This window comes from Onthophagus taurus, chromosome 11, assembly GCF_036711975.1.
Source record: "Onthophagus taurus isolate NC chromosome 11, IU_Otau_3.0, whole genome shotgun sequence".
NCBI lineage: Eukaryota > Metazoa > Arthropoda > Insecta > Coleoptera > Scarabaeidae > Onthophagus > Onthophagus taurus.
The window spans coordinates 23,475,295-23,498,387 of record NC_091976.1 but is presented as its reverse complement, the minus strand read 5'-3'; the positions used below and the strand labels follow the sequence as shown (position 1 = coordinate 23,498,387).

The 23,093-nt window shown below is 32.8% G+C and overlaps 3 protein-coding genes across 3 annotated transcripts in view; 2 read left to right on the top strand and 1 right to left on the bottom strand.

The window, feature by feature from the left end:
* Window positions 1-375: 375 nt before the first annotated feature.
* On the bottom strand, window positions 376-1,808 carry LOC111415590 (coiled-coil domain-containing protein 97). Its single transcript, XM_023047340.2, has 2 exons — window positions 1,719-1,808; window positions 376-1,636 (listed from the first exon to the last, which is right to left on the bottom strand). The coding sequence occupies exon 2, from the start codon at window positions 1,555-1,557 to the stop codon at window positions 451-453; it is 1,107 nt and encodes a 368-aa protein (XP_022903108.1). The 5' UTR covers window positions 1,558-1,636; window positions 1,719-1,808; the 3' UTR covers window positions 376-450.
* LOC111415581 (ATP-binding cassette sub-family C member 10) lies at window positions 1,760-14,776 on the top strand. Its single transcript, XM_023047332.2, has 13 exons — window positions 1,760-1,850; window positions 2,608-3,257; window positions 3,593-3,848; window positions 3,902-4,174; window positions 4,226-4,449; window positions 4,501-4,738; window positions 8,969-9,237; window positions 9,292-9,558; window positions 9,617-10,690; window positions 10,748-10,880; window positions 13,271-13,444; window positions 13,537-14,402; window positions 14,457-14,776. The coding sequence occupies exons 2-13, from the start codon at window positions 2,622-2,624 to the stop codon at window positions 14,697-14,699; spliced, it is 4,653 nt and encodes a 1,550-aa protein (XP_022903100.2). The 5' UTR covers window positions 1,760-1,850; window positions 2,608-2,621; the 3' UTR covers window positions 14,700-14,776.
* Window positions 14,777-18,901: 4,125 nt separating this feature from the next.
* The window catches only part of LOC111427583 (kinesin-like protein CG14535), a 134,248-nt gene continuing 130,056 nt past the window's right edge, over window positions 18,902-23,093 (top strand). The window contains exon 1 of the mRNA XM_071199933.1: window positions 18,902-19,233. The gene's annotated coding sequence lies outside the window, so the exon portion shown is untranslated. The remainder of the gene's footprint in view (window positions 19,234-23,093) is intronic.

The window sequence follows — 23,093 nt, the reverse complement described above, 5'->3', positions numbered from 1 at the left end:
AATTAATTTTATTGCGAATTTTGAAAATTATCGATTAAAATTGCAACATCGAAAATTTTATCAAAACTTCAAATATTCTTTTCTCAAAAACTAAAAGCTATTTTACAAAACGCGTTGGTTCATTGGAAAGAGGACACTTTTATTAACACTTTTGGAAATTTTCATACTCATATTTCAAGAACTGGAGAAAATGACGTCAGTATCGGTCCAATATGTCACACCACGTATCACCCTCAGTCGTTATTACCGTCTTAATCCTTAAATGCATCTTTGTTGTTTCTCTGCTTAATTTATCGATATGTAGCAATCCTCTTAGATTAGAAGTACTTAATGAAACTAAAGGTATCTTAATTAGATGGAATAATAACCATAAAAGAAGCAAAATTTGAAATTTATTTGTAACTTTTGATACAAACTGTACATTTTAAAAAGATTTTTTTTTATTATAAATTAATTGATTACATTTTTTTCAAGATCTTTTGAAAGATTAATAACAGAAGGATGTTGATTTAAAGCGTTCATATAAATATCTAATTCATCTTCAGAACTCTCATTAATCTCAACTTTCTTCTCATCCATTTGAACATCGTCCGGTTCTTCGGAATCGAAATACTTTTCTTCTTCGTCGTGATCCAAAATTTCGATGTTATCGTATTCGTCGTTATTGTCGATTGTGGAGTAATCGAAATCGTCTTTTCCGTTTAAAAAGTTTTGGTGCATTATACTTGTAAACTCTTCTTTTAAAAGTTTTCGTTCTGCCGCTGTGATATAATCTTTTTGTGATAAAACATTTTTCTTTTTTGTGATAATTGATCTTTTATTAAATTTAGTTTTTTCTTTTTTATGTTTTATTTCGCCCCATTTCGATGTTGATGGTTCGGAATGAGGAAATTCACCCCATTTAAACGATTTATTTATGTCATTATCCTCATTTTCATCTTCATCATCATCGTCTTGAACGTGTTTTATTTCATTTCGGTCTTCTTCAAGGTTTTCTTCATCTAATTGTTTTTTTAAAATTTCTTCGGTTAAATCTCTTTCGATTCCTTCCAATAAGATTTTAACGAGTGTATCTTTTTCGATGTACATATCGCGTTCTTTCTTTTCACTCTCAGATAAATATTGTCCCACTAATTGTTCGTAAAGCAAAGGATTTCTTTTCATCATTTCATTTTCGGAAAAATACGCGTTCCCTTCAATTAATTTTTTTAAAGCTTCGTAACGGCGATTTTTCGTTTTTAATTTATGATCGTTTTCGGAGAAAAATCGGCTCAAATTAGAGATTAATGTGTTTATTTCTAAAATTTCTTCGGGGTGATCGGAACAAGTTTTAAAAAACTCCAAAAATTCTTGTTTTAAATGTTTTCCGAATCGCGCTAAAAAATTCGATTTACTTTTTTCAAAAACATCTCGGGCTATTTCGAATTTTTCGGGATCGGTTAAATCGGATTCTTCTCTCGATTGATTTTTAAAACAAACCGAGTTATTTGAGATTAAATAATTAATTATTTCTATTAATTGATTTGAATTAACCGCGTCAACCTCCATGAGCACCATCTACACTTTGACAGATCGAACTAAGGTTGTGTTAAAAAGGAAGTGATTAAAGTGACAATGACAGCAAATTGAACATAACCTACAAACAAAAAGAATTTTAATAACAACAGTGAATGAATCACCGCATATTTTAAATTTAGTTAATTCCAGATAAGACTTACTAATTTGGTGATTATCGTGAATGAGTTCCGCGAATAAAGCTTGTTTGTACCTTGTGGATGAGATGTGTTTTGGTGTTGAAACGATTTGTTTTGGTATCGATTTGGAGGATTAACAACTTTCTCCACGATTTGGTAATTATTAACGATTTCTTATCACTGATTATAATTAATACACAATTTGCTTCAAATTATCGCTCGTTAAACACCTAAAGACTAGGTAAACAATGTTTTTGATAGATCTTACAGATTTCTGTAAACAAACATGGTAGTTGCATATTCCATCAACTGATGGCGCGCCAATTTCGTTTCAAAATTTTCTTTGTCCACGACTACCTTATAACATATACCTTATGAATGAGTTTTCTAAAACAAAAGGGTAATCATTTTTCACGGAGTGAATAATAATCATTATTCACGGGCATTTACGGGTAACCAACTTGACAGACTAATAATAATTATTTGAAACGTTAAAATTTCAAAAAACGTCAATTTAATTCAATTTTTTAGGAGTTTCTAAAGCTTTAACATTAAAAGAACCTAAACAAATTCCTTTTTTCGTATGATTTAAGCATAAATTAATTAATTTTCGTAAAGAAAACGACGTTATATAAAATTGACATTTAATTTTGACAAATTGTTGTGAAGTTGGTTACAGTTAGTAACATTGAATTTGTGTCATATTGACGTTTAAACTTTATTCAAAAATCTATTTAAAAAATAAGTTTATGGAATCAATTTCAATAGTCGTGGATTCGCATATAATGAGCTATTATTCACTCAGGTTAATTGTGCCACTAGCTACGCTCGTGACATAAACTTGACCTTCGTGAATAATAGCCCTTATTATATGCTCATATAATAATATACTATTAATTTGTTTCTTTTTTAGATAAACAAAAAATTATGGATAAAACCGGAATGGATCACCGATGGCATTGGGAATGGGAATCTCTTTGTGGCCCAAACGGTTTAAACATTTGGTCACCAAAAACTCACGATTTAGGGATATGTTTTCAACAATTATGCCTTCAAATCCCTGTTTTATTCCTTTTGGCGATATCATCTGCCTATTACTTCGGAAGACAAACATACCACGTCCAAAGAGGCCTTTTACAGCTACGCGCGATTACTTTACGCAGTTTTATCGTCTTTTTACTCGCTTTCGCCCCAACGTTACACGTTTACATAGTCATTAACAAATGGGACGTTGATAAATTTACGATTTTCTATTTTTTATCCGCCGTTCAATTATTAACCTGGTTAATACACCTCGGGTATACTTTTATCCTTCGACGAAGGCTCGGGTTAAGCGCTCGAGGGCCACTTTTCATAATTTTTTCTTGGACAATCATCGCGGTGTTAAGCGCGATTAATCTGCGATCGTATGCCCTTTTATACAGAGCGAGCGAACATAAATCGAGCGGATTAAAAATGGCTTTTGGATTTTCCATTTTCACCTTCATCCTTCATGTCTTTTATGGAATTACTTTAATTCCGAATGAAGGAGAATCCGATTATCTTGTAGCCGAGCCACAAAGAGTAAGTTCAAATTATATCGTGTACTACAGTTGCTAACAAAATTGAGAACACAAAATTTGAACAAAAATTTCTAAAATGTGATACAGAATTTCGCCAAACTACACCAAAAAGTTAGTGGACTCTAAACTTAATCACTTTTGCTTAACTGTACAGTCAATTTTATTTTCCATTCCCTGTATATATAATTTTGTAAGCAACTGTATATCAAAATGACGTTTAAGACGTAAATATTGACATTTAAATGTCAAATTGACGTTTCTACTTTAGGTTATATTTTGAATTTTAAAAGTCAATTATGTTTAAATTGTCAATTTGTGTAAATAATTTTGATGTAGAATGATGAAAATACCCCATTGTTGAGCGGAAGCGCGTACCTAAGGTTCTTGGAAGCGAGGGACCCCAATTATTTAGGAGTAGCGATGGAGGACGCCGCTTGGTTTTCAAAACTCTTCTTCCACTGGGTAAGTCCCCTGATGCAGAAAGGAGTGGAAGAGAAGATCGTGTTCCCGGACGACCTCTTCGACTTGCCCGATTCGTTGCGGAGCGACACTTTGAGTAGAAAACTGGAGAGGGCACTAATTGGCGATGGAGGTACGTAGTATTTTCGCTCTGATTAGAAGGGGGTAATTGACTTAATATTCCAGAAAGGCCCCCGGCAGATCATGCGAGTCCTCCTCTTGTTCCCGATGTTGCATTCAGCAGAAGCAACAACAATAATAACTCTTTGTTTCGGGCGTTGCATAAATGTTTTTGGGTTCAATTTTACAGCATTGGGGCTTTAAAATTATTTGCTGATTTGTTAGGATTCGCGGGGCCAATGCTTCTTGGAAAATTAGTCGGGTTCATTGAGGATAAAAATGAAAATATTCAAAATGGGTATGGTTATGCTGTTGGGTTATTCACAACAACTCTTCTTGGTAAAAAAATTTTTTTTGCTCAATTTAATTAATAAATCAATAATTTATTAGGTTCCTTTTTTAATACCCATTTCAATTTCTTAATGGCAATAGTTGGATTGAAAATTCGTGGTGCTTTAATCACAACTATTTATAAAAAAACTTTAACCGTTAGTAGCACTGTTCTAAATAACGCATTTTCAATTGGGGAAATTGTTAATTTCATGTCAACGGATACCGATCGAGTTGTGAATTCTTGTCCGAGTTTTCATGCTTTATGGAGTATTCCATTTCAGGTACTAATATCAAAAAAAAATAATTTAATCTAACTAAAAGTTTATAAAAAGATTGCAGTAACTTTGTATTTGTTGTACAATCAAGTTGGAGTCGCTTTTCTAGCTGGAGTCATATTTACACTGATTTTAATACCGATCAATAAATTTATTGCGAACAAAATCGGCCAACTTAGTACAAAAATGATGGAACAAAAAGATAAAAGGATTAAAATAATGACGGAAATTTTGAGGGGAATTAAAACTATTAAAATTCACGTTTGGGAGGACCATTTTATAAGATTAGTTACAAGTAATTTAATTATTATTTTTTACAATCAATAATAAATTGAGAAATGTACTTATTTGAGTTATTATTAGTTATTAAACTTATCTCAAAATTATGTCTAAATATCTTAGAAAATCATCAGAAAGCCTCTGAAGATTGTTTGACGTCTTTTAAAATCTTTTGGAAATGTTTGACAATTTACAAAAAACTTTTAGACACTTTTTGCTAATTTTGGAAATTCTTAATTATCTTTGTATAAGTTTGGAAATCGTATAGGAGTTCTTGAAAATACTTAGGATATCTTTGAAATGCCTTAGAAAGTGTTTAAACATTCTTTGACAATTTAGGAATCTCTTAGACATCCCCTGATAACTTTGGAAATCGTCTAAAATGTCTCTGAAATATATAGAAATCCTTTGAATATTGGTTAAACCTTCTCAAAAGCTGTTTAGACTGCTTTTGATAATTTAAGAATTGTTTAAAAATGTCTCTATAACTTTAGAAGTCTTTCGAAACCCTTTGATATCTTACAAAATCATCAGAAACACTCCGAAGATTATTTAAAGTGTTTAAGAATCCTCTGGCAATGTTTGACAACTCACAAAAAATGTTTAGACAACTTTTTGTTAGTTTTGAAAATTCTCAAATGTCTTTGGATAAGTTTGCAAATCGTAAAATTTCTTGGAAATTTATGAAAATCTTTGAAATGTCTTTAAGTAAGCGTTTCGATACTTTGATAATTTTGGAACTTCTAAGATATCTCAGAATAACATTGGAAATTCTCTAAATATTCTTGAAAATGTATAAATATCTACTGAAATTTTTTGAAACGTATTAAAAAATGTTTAGACACTTTAATAATTTTAAAACTTCTTAAACATTTCGGAACAACATTGGAAATCTTAAAAATTCGTAGAATATCTCTGAAAACGTTTAGAAACTTTTTGATTATTTTGGAAATCTCTAAAAATTCTTGGAAATACATTAAAAACGCCTGGAAATCTTTCTAATGTTTCAGAAGTCGTTTATATTCAGAAAATTATATCTCAGAAACTGTATAGAATATTTTTGGTAATTTTGGAAAATCTTAGATAGCTATAGATACTGAACATCTTAAAGCATTTTCATTTTCTGGGTGTGTTTGATAACTGCAGAAAATCTTTAGAAACTCCAGTGTAGCTTTGAGAATCATTACAAATCCTCTGGCAACACTTGGAAGTCCCAGAAAATCTCTGGAGACTCTGACAAATTTGAAAATTCTTTAAAACTTGAATGAATACATGACAATCACTGGAAATCCTAAGAAATTGTTTGTAACTTCAAAATATCTTTATAAATCTTTCTAACAATACTTGAAAACGCAACAAAATGTTTTGAAACTACTAATAATAGTGAAAATCTTTAGTGATCTTAGAAGAGGTTTTGAAATTCTTCATTATTTTCTGGAAATATCAGTAACCTGTGAAAACTCTTTGGAAATGCGTAAATATACCGTTGTGATGTCTTTAAAAATCATTTCGTTATTTTTTGAATATTTGAAACATATAGAAATTTCACAAGACTCTTTGAAACTTTTGGATATCTTTAGAAACCTTTGAGAGTTCGTGAAAAATCAGTGGATGTCATAGAAAATCCGTTGAAGACTTTCTTCTGGGAAGCATTGAAATTATTTAGAAATTCTGGATATTTTTTGATGATTATTGTTTGAGAAAAATCTTTAGAAAATAGAGATCCGTTTAGAAATGTTTGAAAACCTTTTGGGAATTCGTGTAATAATTCACCAGGAAGCATTTAGAAAATCAACGAAATTTTTAGATGTCTTTGAAAATCTTATAAATCTTCTGCCAATACTTGGAGATTCTGGAAAATCTTTAGAAAATAGGGATCCGTCTAGAAATCTTACAACACTTTTTGGAAATACGTGAAATAGTTTAAAACTTTTCAAATATCACCAGGAAGTATCCAGAAAATCAAAGAAATTTTTAGATGTCTTTGAAAACGCTTATAAATCTTCTGCCAATACTTGGAGATTCTGGAAAATCTTTAGAAAATAGGGATTCACTTAGAATTCTTCGTAAAATTTTCTAGAAATGTTTCGATATCCGCAGTTTCTGGGTATTTTTTGATGATTCTTGTTTGAGGAAAATAGAGATCCGTTTAGAAATGTTTGAAAACCTTTTGAGAATTCGTGTAATAATTTGAAACATTTCAAATATTACCAGGAAGTATCTAGAAGATCAAAGAAATTTTTAGATGTCTTTGAAAATCCTATAAATCATCTGCCAATACTTGGAGATTTTGGAAAATCTTTAGAAAATAGGGATTCGTTCAGAAATCTTTGAAAACTTTTTGGGAATTCGTGTAATAGTTTGAAACATTTCAAATATCACCAGGAAGCATTTAGAAAATCAACGAAATTTTTAGATGTCTTTGAAAATCTTATAAATCTTCTGCCAATACTTGGAGATTCTGGAAAATCTTTGAAAAATAGAGATACGTTTAGAAATCTTTGAAAACTTTTTGGGAATACGTGTAATAGTTTGAAACATTGCAAACATCACCAGAAAGTACAGGGTGGTTCAAATTCGATGTCCGAATAGGCTAACTCGGAAACTATAAGAGTTAGAAAAAAAGTAGCTTACATGTCATGATCTCGTTTTTCGAGAAGCTGCTAATGCCCAAAACCTCAGCGCTATCGTCTTTTGTTTTTCCCCTAGAGGCCAAAATTGAAAATATCGTAAAACCAATAAGTGCAATTATCTTGGTTATTATTATAGGTGGAGTATTATAACTACGACATTATATGGACACTTTTTTACAGAGAATTTCATGACATAGTCAAAAAAAATTTTTCGGTTTTAGATTTTGAGATATCATGAGAATTTTCGTTTTTTTAAATGGAAACAACCACTGATTATTCGCTTATTAAATTCGTTATTTTTTTCTGATTACAAATATAGGGTTCGACAGGTCTATTTCTTATTGTTTTAGAATAAAACTAAAAATAAACCTTTTTTTATAAAATTTCCATCTAGTGTCGTCGAGGAAATTAAATTTACAGTTTCCTGTAAGTTACGGGGCGGTAGGTAAAATCTAAAAAGTTAACAATTAAATACGAATATAAGTTCTGGTATTTAAAAACAAATAATTTTTTAATATGTAACATTCTAACATGACAAACGTTTTAAAATTTTTGTAATTGATCTTAAAAACGGGATTTTTAAAGTGACACTTCAGAAAATTTTTGAATACAAACAAATGTTGCTATGTTTATTTGAATTAAAAAAAAAACATATGAGCGATGGCGCTCATCTTTATCGATAATTTATTAAGTCATTTAAAAATAATATTAAATCGTAATAAACAATGTGAAATAATGCAATCTATTCCAACTTTTGTGTAAAACATATATAGATTAAACAGTTCAACAAATATATTTGTTTCAAATATCAAAAATATGTTTTTTTAATTTTTAGTTATAGAACCGTAATTTACAGGAAACTGTAAATTTAATTCCTTCGACAACACTAAAAGAAAAGTTTATTTTTAGTTTTATTCTAAAACAATAAGAAATAGACCTGTCAAACCCTATATTTTTGTAATCAGAAAAAATAACGAATTTATTAAGCGAATAATCAGTGGTTGTTTCCATTTAAAAAAACGAAAATTGTGATAATATCTCAAAATCTAAAACCGACAAATTTTTTTTGACTACGTCATCAAATTCTCTGTAAAAAAGTGTCCATATAATGTCTTAGTTATAATACTCCACCTATAATAATAACCAAGACAATTACATTTGCGGGTTTTACGATATTTTCAATTTTGGCCTCTAGCGGAAAAACAAAAGACGATAGCGCTATGAGGTTTTCGGCATTAGCAGTTTCTCGAAAAACGAGATCATGACATGTCAGCTACTTTTCTTCTAACTCTTATAGTTTTCGAGTTAGCCTATTCGGACATCGAATTTGAACCACCCTGTACACAGAAAATCAAAGAAATTTTTAGATATCTTTGAAAATGCTTATAAATCTTCTGCCAATTCTTGGAGATTCTGGAAAATGTTTAGAAAATAGGGATTCACGTAGAATTCTCAATAAAATTTTCTGGAAATGTTTGGAAATCGCGAGAAATCGTCCGCAATTTCTTTTTGATGATTTTTTTAAGGAACAGTTTATAAACATTTATTTAATTTTCAAATTAAGTACATTTTTCAACCCTCTTGTATAAAACAAACTAATAATTTTTTTTTAGAATTTAGGGATTCAGAAATAAAATATTTAAAAGGTCGAAAATACCTGGACGCATTGTGTGTTTACTTTTGGGCCACAACGCCCGTTTTAATTTCAATTTTAACATTCGTAACTTACGTTTTATTAGGAAACGAATTAACGGCGTCAAAGGTTTTCACCAGCATAGCCCTTTTAAATATGTTAATAGCACCGTTAAACGCTTTTCCTTGGGTTTTAAACGGAGTTACAGAAGCGTGGGTTTCATTAAAAAGAATTCAAAAGCTTTTAGATGTAAATATTAATTTTTTTAATTTATAATCAACATTATTCCGATTAAAATTTTAGCTTCCCGATTTAGATTTTGACGAGTACTACGATAACGAGTTAACGGAAAATGAGAATAACGCCGATGTAATTGTTTCAAACGCTAATTTTTCTTGGGGAAAACCTTTAAGTAGGGAAGAAAAAGAAAAGTTACATAATATTAAAAGAAAACACATCAAAGATAAAGGTGTAGGAAAGAAATCTTCGAGTAATGAAGAATCCCCTTCGAGATCTAACATTGAAACGGGAGAATTTTTTTTGAGAAATTTAAATTTAAGAATTAATAAAGTAAAGTATTGATTTTTTTGGATTATTGGATTAATTTAATTTGATTAATTTACTTTAGGGTGAATTTATCGGTGTTATAGGAAGTGTGGGGAGTGGGAAATCATCGATTTTTTCAGCGATCCTCGGGGAATTAAATAAACAAAGTGGTTATGTTTCAATTTGCGACCCCGACGTCGGATTTGCTTTGGTAACCCAACAACCGTGGCTTCAAAGAGGTACAATAAGAGATAATATTCTTTTTGGGAAAGCTTACGATGAAAGTAAATACCTCGAGGTTATCGCCGGGTGTTGTCTCGGTGAAGATTTGGATCAATTACCGGCTGGAGATTTAACTGGGATAGGCGAAGGTGGAATGACTCTTTCCGGCGGTCAAAAAGCCCGAGTTGCTTTAGCGAGAGCTATATATCAAGATAAACAAATTTATCTCCTTGATGATGTTATCTCCGCTGTTGATGCTAAAGTTGCTAAAGATATTTATCAAAATTGTATTATGGGGATACTTAAAAATAAAACGAGAATATTATGTACTCACCACTTGAAATATCTTACTAAAGCAGATCGAGTTATTTTAATGGATAATGGAGAAATACAAAAACAAGGAAAACCGGTTGATGTTCTTAGAGGAATTGACGATGCCCTCCCCATTGATTTAGAATTAGGCGAAACGTCGTTAACAAATTCTGTTATGGAAAGTTTTAAATCGGAGGGAAATGATAACGAATCGAATGATAGTGTTTTAGAGGAAGAATTTCGTGAATCTGGAACCGTTCAATTCGGGGTTTATAAATCTTATTGGAAAGCAATAGGACATTTACTTAGTTTGTTAGTGATCCTTTCTTTGGTTACTATGCAAACGAGTCGGAATTTAACCGATTGGTGGCTTTCAATTTGGGTTACGAATTCCAACGAAAAAAACACGACAAATTTAACGCAACATTACGAAGATTACCACACAAATTCGTTTAAATTTGAGGGCGATTTGGAGGAATCGATTAAGTATTATATGTTAATTTATATCTTGTTGGCTTGTTTGAATTCGGTTTTTACATTGTGTCGGGCGTTTTTATTTGCATACGGAGGAATCGTTGCTGCTTTGAGTATTCATAAGAGTTTATTAAAAAATATAATGATTGTGAGTAAAAAAAATCGTGTAAAAGAATACATTTAATGTTTTTTTTTTATTTTAAAGGCGAAATCAGTGTTTTTTGATGTTGAACCATTGGGAAGAATTTTAAATCGATTTTCGAGTGATACGTACACTGTGGATGATTCATTACCGTTTATATTAAATATACTTTTAGCCCAATTGTTTGGTTTATTAGGTAATTATTTTTTTTATGTAAATATAGTAAAACCTCGATATAACGGACCTTGTTAGAACTGACTTATATACGACGGATATAACGGATGAAATATTTTGAAGTCATTATTATTATTGCTGCCGGGCTGAGGGGAGTTACCGCGACCTATAAGATCTCTTGTAACTTTAGCCCTCCAAAGGTTTAGGGCAAATGTAGGTCTTTGATAAACCTTAGTATTGAGGTCTTGAACCTTTATGTCCGTAGGTGCCATCAAAACACTGCCTACCACCTTTAGGTATGAAGACCACCTTTACTTTCCTCCATAGTGTGGGTATATAGCTAAGGCTGTAGCTAGTTATACAGGGTGATTCAAAAAACCGCTGACAGACTTCTAGAGTAGATAATACATGAAAAATTAAGATAAATAGTCTTAATATACATGGGTTCGCAAATGCCTCGTTGGCGAGATATACCGGATCAAAATTTCTTTAAAATTAAACATTATCTGCAATAAAAAGTCTGTCAGCGGTTTTTTGAATCACCCTGTATATAGGGATATTATTACTGGGAGCAGGTCTTCTAAGTAAAGTACTTGACAGCCATTTTTTGCGACCTAAGTAAGGCTTTCGATTGTGTACAACAAGATCTATTACTAAAGAAATATAACTTCGATTCTGGAAGCGTTACTTTAATAAAAACGTATTTAACTAATAGAACACAAATTGTAAACTGTCATGGTAACTTATACAAGAAAATGATCGTTAATACCGGGGTTCCTCAGGGGTCAATCCTGGGACCTCTTCTTTTCTTAATTGATTTAGCTAACAGCATTCACAGTGCGTCCGTAATCAGATATGCAGACGACACCACTTTAATCAGTAAAAGCAAGGATTCCCAGACTACTTGTGATTTAGCTGATTCATCGAAGACTAATGCCGAGCTCTGGTTTGCAATGAATAAATTGAGCCTGAATGAAGATAAAACAGTTGACTATTGTTGCTATGATTGATGTCTTGCGTTTGCTTAGTTATAATTATTATTATACTTGTCTATACAGTTATTGTACTACTGATTGATGAGTGTAGCACTTGAATGTTTTTGCACAATAAAGATATTATTATTAAGCCTTTTTGCAGAAAAATAGGCAGAATTCCATTTCCTTTTATTTAGACGATTTTAGGGACTTGAAATTAGAAATAGCCCACCTTATTCTGTTGGGTGTAAAAATGTTCCCAGCTATGCTGCGAACCCTACCTGATTGACGAGTTATGTCCACTACTTCAGGGTCGGCATCTGCGTAGGGGCAGACTTTTGAGGAAGTGTGTACTCAGTAGGAGCTCCAACGATTTCTAAGCATCCTCAGTGTATTTACCGTCTTGTTTGCATAGGTGGCCTAGATCAGTGTTGTGATCTTTTGCCAAGATCTTATGCAGACGAGCAACTGTAGGCGTATTGTCTATGCCTTCACAGAAGCTGCGCCAGGTTTTTCTTTTGGCTTTATGGATAACCAAGTTATATTCGGTTAGGACTTTCCTATAGAGGTCCCATGAGGTGCCTAACTTTATTATATAGTCTTCTTCACCATAACTCGCTGTTTTTTAAGGTCCTTATTCCACCAAGGCTCATTGAATTGTGCTCTTTTGTGTTTTATTGGACAGCTAGATTCATATGCACTATGTATGAGATTGTTTAGTTGAAAAGAGGCTATTTCGAAATCCTCTCTGCTTTCAATATTTGTTTTGATTTCGTCGACCTCTTCGCTGATGTGTCTACAAAAAGAACACCAATCAGTGAGTGAGGGGATTCTGAATTCTGTTTGTTTTGTCATGTCTGCTACAATGACAAAGCGAATATGCTTGTAATCCGCTAAAGTAATTTCACGTGAAACATGCCAGTTTGCGATTTGCGAACTAAGTCGGAACTAACTCTTGGTAACAAAAGTCGGTTCGTTACTTCTGTTGAGGATATCTAAATTTGTACTTTGTAAGTATTGGTAAAGGTATTTTTAAGTCATACTATTGATATTATTAACTGATGTTTAATACAAACACATCAGTGTTCATAGATAGAATCCAACTCGGGTTATTCCCCTAATTGCTCTATTCCATGTTTATAGATATAATCGGGATATTTCGCGAGCTGTCTATACTACTGTTAGTTCTAGTTTTAGTTGTTATTCAGCGCTGACGTCACGAACGGGCCTTCGAGCTGTGCACCTATTATGTAGCCTTCTTAGATTCTACCGTCTTTGGTATAAATATAAAGCCACATAGACTGAACGCAACGTTATCCGACTTTGTATGCATTAAAATTATTCATATAACGGACTTTTGACTATAACGAACACTCTCGCCCCGTATTAATCCGTTATATCGAGGTTTTACTGTACTTCACTAATAATTAATTTCTAGGTAGCGTAATTATAACAATATATGGGTTACCTTGGTTGTGTTTAGTACTAATCCCATTAATCCCCATTTACCATTGGCTCCAAAACCATTATAGATTAACCTCAAGGGAATTGAAGAGACTATCAAGCGTTACGCTATCGCCTGTTTACAGTCATTTTAACGAGTCATTACAAGGTAAGTGTCGTTTTTTAATCTTGGGGGAACTTTCTAGACTTCATTTCATATTCATAACATCCCAAAGCTGACAGAATTTTAATTACCTCCAGGTCTGGCGGTCATTAGATCTTTTAGAACCACCGGTAGATTTAAAAGGGACAACGAAGACTACGTTGAAGTTAACCAAAAAACTCAATTGGCTTCACAAGCAGCCGCTCAATGGTTAGGGTTACGACTCCAATTTATCGGAGTTGCAATGGTTACAGGAGTGGTTATAATCGCGGTTATTCAACATCAATTTGATGTCGCCGATCCCGGTTTAGTTGGATTAGCGATAACTTACGCTCTGTCGGTAACAGCTCTTTTAAACGGAGTCGTAAACGCTTTTACAGAAACAGAAAGGGAAATGATTGCTGTTGAAAGAGTTAATCGATACGTGGAGATTGTTATTAGTGAAAATTCTAATTTTATAACTGATCCCCCTTATGCTTGGCCAAGTCAAGGTGTAATCGCCTTTGAAGATGTTGTATTAAATTATCGAAGAAATTTACCACCTTCATTAAAAGGGGTTAATTTTAAAACCAGACCCGCTGAAAAAATTGGTGTTGTTGGGAGAACCGGTGCGGGCAAAACAAGTCTCTTTACCTCATTATTTAGGTTATGTGAAATAACCTCAGGGAAAATAACGATAGACTCAATAGATATCTCTCATATATCATTAAGAGCGTTACGTTCAAGGTTGTCTTGTATTCCCCAAGATCCGTTTTTATTTAGCGGAAGTTTAAGGGATAATTTAGATCCGTTAAATGAGTATCGAGATACAGAAATTTGGACTGCGATTAATAATGCTAATTTACTAGCGACTGTGAGGAGATTGGGTGGATTGGAGGCGGAAGTTGCTACTGGGGGTAGTAATTTATCATCTGGTCAAAGACAACTTGTCTGTTTAGCAAGAGCTTTACTTCATAACGCTAAAGTAAAAAAAAAATTTACAAAAAATTCACAATTTTAACAAATTTTTTAATTATAGATTTTATGTATCGATGAAGCCACTGCAAATATAGATCAAACAACTGATAGACAAATACAAAACACGTTACGTACAGCTTTCAGAAAAAGCACTGTGATTACAATTGCGCACCGAGTGCAAACAGTGATAGATTACGATAGGGTTTTAGTGATGAAAGATGGTGTCGTTTTGGAATTTGACAAACCCGATGTGCTCCTTGAAGACTCTACTACATATTTTTACCAGTTAGTGAATGCTGAATAAAAAAATGTTTTTATACAACTTTGCTAAATGTTTAAATGTATTAATTATCGTTTAATAAAAGTAATTATTTCAATGTATTCAAAACTTTTATTCATAAGATGTGTTTTATTTTTTCAATATAAGAGTTTTAGCCGGTTGGAATTGGGCCCGCGGGCTTGATTCAACGTTTCTAAAGCGCCCTCCAAGTTCCCATTGTTAAAATAACAACCAAGTCGAGCTTTGGCGGTCGTATAATGTCCTCATTAATTTAAAATTACGCACGTCCACGAAGAGTTTGCGTACAACTAGTAAGAAGTTTTGTTATTCTAGTTTTTAGTGGCTCATGTAGAGTTCATTTTAATTAGGATGTATTATTAAAAAAAAAATAACATTTTAACTAGTATAAATAAAAATTTTCTTTAATACTTCTATTCATAAACATCAAAATTTAATTTTTTTATTAAAAAAAAATTTTAATTAAATCGTTTATTTCTTTTATTCTTTTTAGCTTTGAAGTATCTTAGCTTTAGGTTTCTCGTGTTTGGCAAATGTTTTGTATTATTTTTTTGGTTATTTCTTTCCATCTCAATTTTAATTAGTCCAATTAGAAGTCCAAATCAAGAAAATAGCATCTAAAAATAATAAACAAATTATGTTTTTGAAAATATGTTTTAATGACGTGGCTAACTCCTGAGGATGATTGAAGTATAGCAATCGAAACCGGTAGAGGCGATAATAAAAACAGCCATCTTTAAAATACTAAACGTTTTGTAGTTTCGAATATGCCTGTTCTAAAATCATTCTTGGTAATTCTCAGTTACGGAATTTTAGGACACCTGATCGTCACCTGTCATGATCATCTTTTTCATATTCTCAGTTGGATATCTCCAATTTGCTGCCATGTGAAACATTCACCCGCTATTCTACCATTTTCAAATTATGGCACATACAGCTCAGCAAATCCATGTTGGCCGATCAGTTGCGCAGAAGAAGGAGTGTGACGACAAACCGTCGAAACACTCGTCAAAAAAATGTTTGGGAAATCTTATTTTAATGGATGATGATCATGTAGGTCCTCTCAGTTTGATGCCAGTATCATCTTTAGTAATAATTGCTAACAATATGTAATATACAACTACAGAACTTAGATCTCGCCACCAAAGAATGAGTATCAGTGAATCAGTGAATGTGGCTGATCATACTATCAGTGATGAGCTAAAAATTGGAAAACATATCAAGAGAATGGAGTAACATATAAAATACTGAAGAAATACCATAACATCGTTCGGGTGGAATATCTATAAGCAGGAAAGACACTGCCAGCTATCCATCAGCGAAATTTTAGAATGGGATAGCTAACACTTCATGAAAGATACTGGCATATTTGATGGGACCTTATATTAAATCTATTGAGTTGAAGTTTTCTCCGAAAACCAACCTTCAATGTATTGATTAGTTTTAGGTTAATATTATTTTATTGCAAACCAGCTTTTTGGAATCAAAATACAATCTTGTATAACGTCTGCAATACTACCACTATAGAAGCACTGACTGCACTCGCTTTGGGATATAAATTGTGACATCCTGAAATAGATGGGTCTACATTGAGAAGGACAGGATCCTCAACAACCCGAAGACACACGTGAACGCTATAAACAAGGCTATTTGCGACAACGATATCTAGGACAACAATTAACACCGGTGTGTTTAAAAACCGAGATAACGAGGTTGAAGGCTAGAAGGAACATAAAGGGTGAGTTATATTAGTAGTATCGGAAAGTTGATAGTTATTAAATTGTTTGAAGAGAAAAAATATTTTTTACAAAAGTAGTTTTACTCACCACTTTTTATAACGTAAAATTATTTTCATTCCTACAGGGTGTTTCATTTAGGCGTAACGGCAAATATGTTAATTTTCTTTAATGGAACACCTTGTATGTTTTATCATATAACAGTATATGTTGCAAATTTACAGCGTTACTAATTCCTGGGATACTCAATTGTTTCCAAAATATGTTCGTTGCAGGATCTCGTTGTAGGAAACGATGTAAAAATGACATTTTTGCCTTTAAACTATGTCAGATAATAGTCAAAGTCATACCTAGGAGTAATCCTAGACAAAACCCTCTCATGGAATGGACATTTGCAGAGAGTTTTACACAAAGCATAGTATAGAAAAGCCCGTAAAAGAAGTATAGGAAAGCCCGACAGTATGGCAGTCACGTTGTGAGACACCTGTATATTTTATGTAACATCAATTACATGTCGGGTGCAGTCCAATAGTCTTAACGAACCTTAATGTTTGAGTCAAAGCCAGTAGGTAGATGATACTATTCAAAGATATTAGATACACTATAAACTACTGTTTTATTAACTGATAAACTGTTTGAATGTAATTTGTTTATGCAGTTAAAAAAATTCACAAAAAGAGAAATTAACTTAGTGCATACTCTGTCTATTCCAAGTTTTATTCGTAGTCCCGTTCGAACTTGCTACACGCTCACGCGCATTTCCTATAAAGTGTGTCCAAAAGCCATAACTGATGGGAACAACGCGTACATACACCTGTTCAATGTGAACCCGTTCAAACCGGCATTTCATCCGCCATTCGGTTCGGTTCTTTTTTCGATAAAATATTCAAATCTACCTACATTTAAATATAAGCAGAGTTGTATAAGCGACTATTGCATAATTTTTTTCGGTACTGTGGGGTAGACCTAAATATCTAAATGAACGTGATCGTAAAGTCTTTGTGTTATAAACTGAGTCGTGCTTTCCAAAAGATTCTTTTAGTACTTTTAGAGTCAAATTAAAATCAATTTAAGACAACACAACTCTGTGTCAGCCAATTCCATCAATACTAGACTTCAGTAAAGCGCTCGATCATGTCACCCATCATTTTCAATTAATTAAGTTGACTGCGTTTGATATTGACAATTATCGATTTGGACTATCTTGAGTGTACATAAAAAAATATTTGTATAAATCACATTAATTTTCGTAGTATAAAAAGATTCATTACGATTCATTTCATTCGGTCGAATAAAACATATTAAACATTCAACATCTGCACGAACGTTAGAAAAGAGCCGGTTGTAAAATGACTTTTATGACCGTTTTATGTATGAACTTCATAAAGCACCGTTAAGGTGAAATCCTAACTTAAGCGTCGATTTAAACTTTTACGTTTTATATCATCTCCTCTCCAGCAGCTTGATGAGTCTTCGCGTCGAAGAATAACCGCGTAAAATTGATATATTTAACAAAATATGTCGTGGTCTTTACGAATCTTTAAGCCGATTACGAAACGTTCTCATCTCGTTGACTGTTATCCTCGTTCGAGGTGACGGTGCGATAATCCGCATCCGATATTTCTACGTCCGGTAAACGCGGAATTAACAACCAAAAGGAGCTGACGCGAGAACTCGACCATAATCTCCTTTCAGAGTTGTTCGATTCCCCGTCTACATGGCCCTCTTGAGGCTGAAACTTATTCATGCCGGGGACAATGGAGTTCGCGGTGCGAGGGTCCGAAGAGGGCCACCATCACCGCGAACCTTCGCAATATGTGAAATGAGTGCGCCTCGCTGCGTAAGCGCACCACGTCTGTCGGGATTAACATGGGGTGATCTTTTCCCCCCATATACTCAGGTAACACCACCACCGCTGCATATCCGTAGACAACAAATACGAGAGGCTACAGCCACTCACAAAGATTGTTAACCGTCTATTCAAGTGGATCTATCAAGATGAGGACGTGGCCAATTTTTTTTTTTATCTTGAAATGAAAAAAGGATTTCTTTTAAAGTGATATAAAATGAAATTGATTAGATTCAAGTAAAAAAAGAAAACATTCTGGGTAACTAAATACAGTCAAGCTTTTAATTTAGGGGAAATAATACTACATGACCATCGAATGTAATAGATTATCGATGTATTAGGTATCTTCTTAGGCACTTGTGGGTTGTCTCGAGGACAACGACGGTGTCGTGTTCGTGAAGATTGGTTTACAAGAATTGAGCAATCAATATAGCGATGGTTCGGAATTTGTTAGTTAAAACGCGCTTTGGAATAAGCGGGTCCAGCAAAAGCGTTCCGGACACAAAAGACCGAATGTAAAAGGGGGTTTGGTTTGCTCGATGTTGCGCGACAGTCCACGAGCCTTCCCCGCGTTTCAACGGCGCGGGGGCCCTAAAGAGTCGCTCTTCTCTTTCGCTTACTCCGCGTCCTGCCATCGCGCAGAGAACTTGTTCGGATATAACGACCAATTCGCGGCATAATTTTGAAACTAACACGATTTCGCGTCAAAACATTTAAGGTTCCTTTCTAATCAAAATATGAATCATAAAATTTATGCTTATAAAAAAAAGTTTTTTTTTAATTATTGAAATTATTAAAACAATTTAATTATTATTGTGTTTTGAGTGATGAAAGAGTTTTTTTTAATGATGCTGTGGCGAATAGAAAATAAAACAGATATCGTGCAACAACAACAACAACCACGGTTCTTCATCAACACTTTCTAATTGGTTCTTTTTGTCGGTTTGGTTCTTAGGTAAGAGTTAAGAGTTACGTATTTCTCACCTTTCCCAATGTAACTTTGCGGTGTATTACCCGAGACGTATCGGATTGTGATATATATTATAACGTGGATGGAAATTCCTTTTAACTCTCCTAAGTAAAACGCAAACGGACGGAATGCAGTAAAGGCAAAGGCGTGTACTCTCTAGACTGACAAGTAAAGTTGTGGTAATGCAAAAATCCGAACCTGAACCAGATCAACTTTCAATTTTATAACAACCTCACTTGCTTAGTGCACCTGTATGATCAAGATTAATGATGTAATGCAAATGAGAAAAAAAATTGTTGTTAACCGGTTTTGCCAATTAACTATCTTTAGATTCTTTTAAATATTTAGTAAAAAAAAACAAGTTCAAGGTATCAAATACAACAACCTATTTACTTAAAAACAAGTTCAAAGTTCTATTTTTAAAAGAACCCGGGTGTAGTAAAAAGACGCATGATATACACTCATCGACTACATACGGGTCCTGTGTATGTTTTGAAAGAAGCAGATGCAGTCTCGACTGATATACAACCCGAAGGTTGAGTCGTAGTTAATTTTGGACAAATTTTACACTTTACGACTACGGCTAGTTTGTATAAACTATTTATGGTCTTCTTCCGTTATAAAATATTCAAAAAAATGATTTTGTGATGAGTACAAAACCTCGTATATTATATTAATTGCAGTTAAGTAACGTAACGTGTTAGTTTTGGACCGTCGTCAATCATGGTTAATGCAAATTTTAAAAGCCCACTACCATTTCGTGCACCCTTTTACAGTGCAGGTCCTTCCTCACCCCTTTTTATCCCCTGCAACATGGAGGGTAACGAATTAATAAAAATAAAAAAGAAATAATGCATTGGAATTATATGCGTAAAATATGTTTATGCCCGTAAACAATTAATTATTCATGATATCTGCTCATTAACAGACCGCCACGACTGGTGATTAATCAAAATTTTTGCAATATAAACGGTAATTGTTAGTTATTATTCAAAATTAAATGAAGATTAATAATAAAAATGACCGAAATAATTCAGCAATTTTGAGATTTCAATGCAAATCTTTATCTGTTTCATATTAGAGATGTGACATCGTCATATATCATTGCTTAGACGGGTTATGCACGAGATGTAATAAATCAGACGTAAAGCTGTTCAAATTTCAAATAAGCTGCATGAAAAGAGAGTGAGAGAGAGATTGTGTGTCTATGTCGTCGTAACAGGACGTGTGTTTATCTTTTATCCCATTTTAGAGGGGGAACAAAACTTAAGCTCACTACATTTTATACTGTTAATCTAAAGATTTATTACTATTTATAGATAAATTGGTTTTTGTTGGAACAGCTGTGAATATGCATTTGGAACTAATTAATTTAATACAATTTAAATTGATTTATACGCACTTTTCGGTGATTTTGGCTGAATAATATCCTTTTCCTCCTTTTAGAACAGGTTAATTTCGTTATGTCACTGTCAAATCTGTCAATTACGAATCTATTAGTGATACCAACATAACGATATTTATTTTTTCAATGTATTTTTAGAAACAATTATAAAAATCAATACTTAATTTTCAATTCTAATTGGATTAAATACATGTTTTTAATTAATATAGTTTTTTATTAACAAATTAGCTTCATTTAAATTTTTATAAAGACAATTCTCTGCTACCATCCATTATCATCAATTTGAACTATAATCAATAAATTTTAATTAATCTTATTATGATTCTTGCTTTTTTTATAAACATTAAATAAACATTTTATTATCGATTTTAGATAAAAATCATTTTAAAATTATGTTTATGAATTAAATAATAGATATTTTTATTGTTGGTACTAAATGAAATTTATCAACCGATTGTCAAATGTCAAAAAAGTGTCATTCCGTAAAATTTTAATCATAATGTGACATATTAAGATTTATCATAAATCGCAATGTAAGGCGATATAAAAAGAAAATAATCATCTTATTAAAGGTAAAGCTTGAGTTTTTAAGTTATCAAGATTAAACGAATTACAAGCAAATTCATAAATAAGAATTAACCAACTCAGTACTTATTACCATAATATTTTAAGATTGCATTTCAACCGGGCACAGTTTATTAACAATTTTAACATCAATTTATTCGTACCTTTCGGTAATTTTTGTTGAGTAATATCAATTTGATTTGTTTGTTGCGGCTGTCAGTGTCAAAATCGTAAGCAATACCAACCTAAAAATGTTATTTTTTTGCAATGTACTTTTGCTTCGTTTCATACATTACATGATTCAAGTAAATATTTTTAATTAATACTTGATCATTACCTCCTGACATCTATTATCATAAATCCGTACTATGCATATTATAATTTATTTATACAGGTGTCTCCAAAATGCGTGTACAACGGAAGGTGTCAGATTCCTTGGCTCAAAATAGGTCAATTTCAGTTATGTTATTTATATCTAAAATTGCTTCTTAAATCAGGGCTAACTACGATGAGGTTTTGTAATTGCAATGACGTAAACAACGCTGGCAGATATTTAAAAATACCTTTTTTTCTGACTTAACCAGTTACGTAATCAAAATCTTATAAGAGACATAACGTTTCAGAACTAAATGGGCTATTCAGAAATAATAATGTAATTGTCGTCCGACGAGTAAAAAAAATGTCAATTTTTTGACATTTAAAGCTGTCAACGGCGTAATTTCAGCGCCCACTTTGATTGTAATTTGCTGATTTAATATTTTCATAAAATGTATTTTTTCTCGATTTCTTTCTCATACAACCATATGATGTGATATGTTCATCGCGTAGAGGGATTTATCCTCTACCAAAATATGCAGGAAAAACATATGCATCCCATTTAAAATAATAATGTTGGTTGCCATAGCAACAAAACAAAAACAATGCAAAGAAGCAAACATCGCCAAAAAATGCGCCACAGTTAATAAAGAAACTTTCATTTGAAACATTGTTCTTTAAAACCACAAATGGCGAAGTTATTGGCTATATTCCAGACATTTGATACACCTGTATATTATTTCAGTTTATAGCGTTTTCCGCCTTTCGATTGCAAATCTCCAGCCTTTGCGGTCATCCGAGTCCCCTGGTGCCAGATTTTTTCTTGGACCCATTCTTTGAACGTAGCTGTACCATTGGAACTGTTTTCTTTCGACTTCGTCGATTATCGTTGTTCGATTATCATCTCTCGTATCTCGGTATTTCGCACATGATCTAGTTTAACTCTTCTCCAGAAATCAATTTCAACTGCCAGTTCTCTATTTGTTTATTTAGTTGCTAGGTTTCGCATCCGTACAGCGTCACGGGTATGAAGATAGTGGAATATAGTTGTTGTTTTCTCTTTTTTTTTAGATCTTTTTTGACCAAAGAAGGGACTTTATGACTTTTATTATGTGTTTGCCCCGATGTAGTCGGCTTCGTATTTCTGCTTCACATCTTCAACTGTGGTCCATCTTAGTTCCAAGGTGTATCATGTTATCATTTAGCACCATATCTTTTGTTTCTTCGCCCACATAAAGATACTGTGTCTTTACAACATTCGTAACCAAGCCTATATTCAAGATGTTTTTCGTCCTGGGTTACTACCACCTGGTTTGTCAGCAAAATATAGGCTGTACGGTGTTGTTTGTTCATTAAGTTCTACGTCCATCCCTCTACATTTCTTTCTCCATTCTTCAAGAACAACAATCTACACATATATGTTAACTAATAGAGGTGATAGTGTGCATCCTTGTCGGAGGCTTTTGGTGATGTTGAAGCTTTCTGATATTTGTTTGTTTATCTTTACTGATGCTTCTGCCCCTCTGTGTAATTCTTGTACCGCCTTCATTAATGTGACATA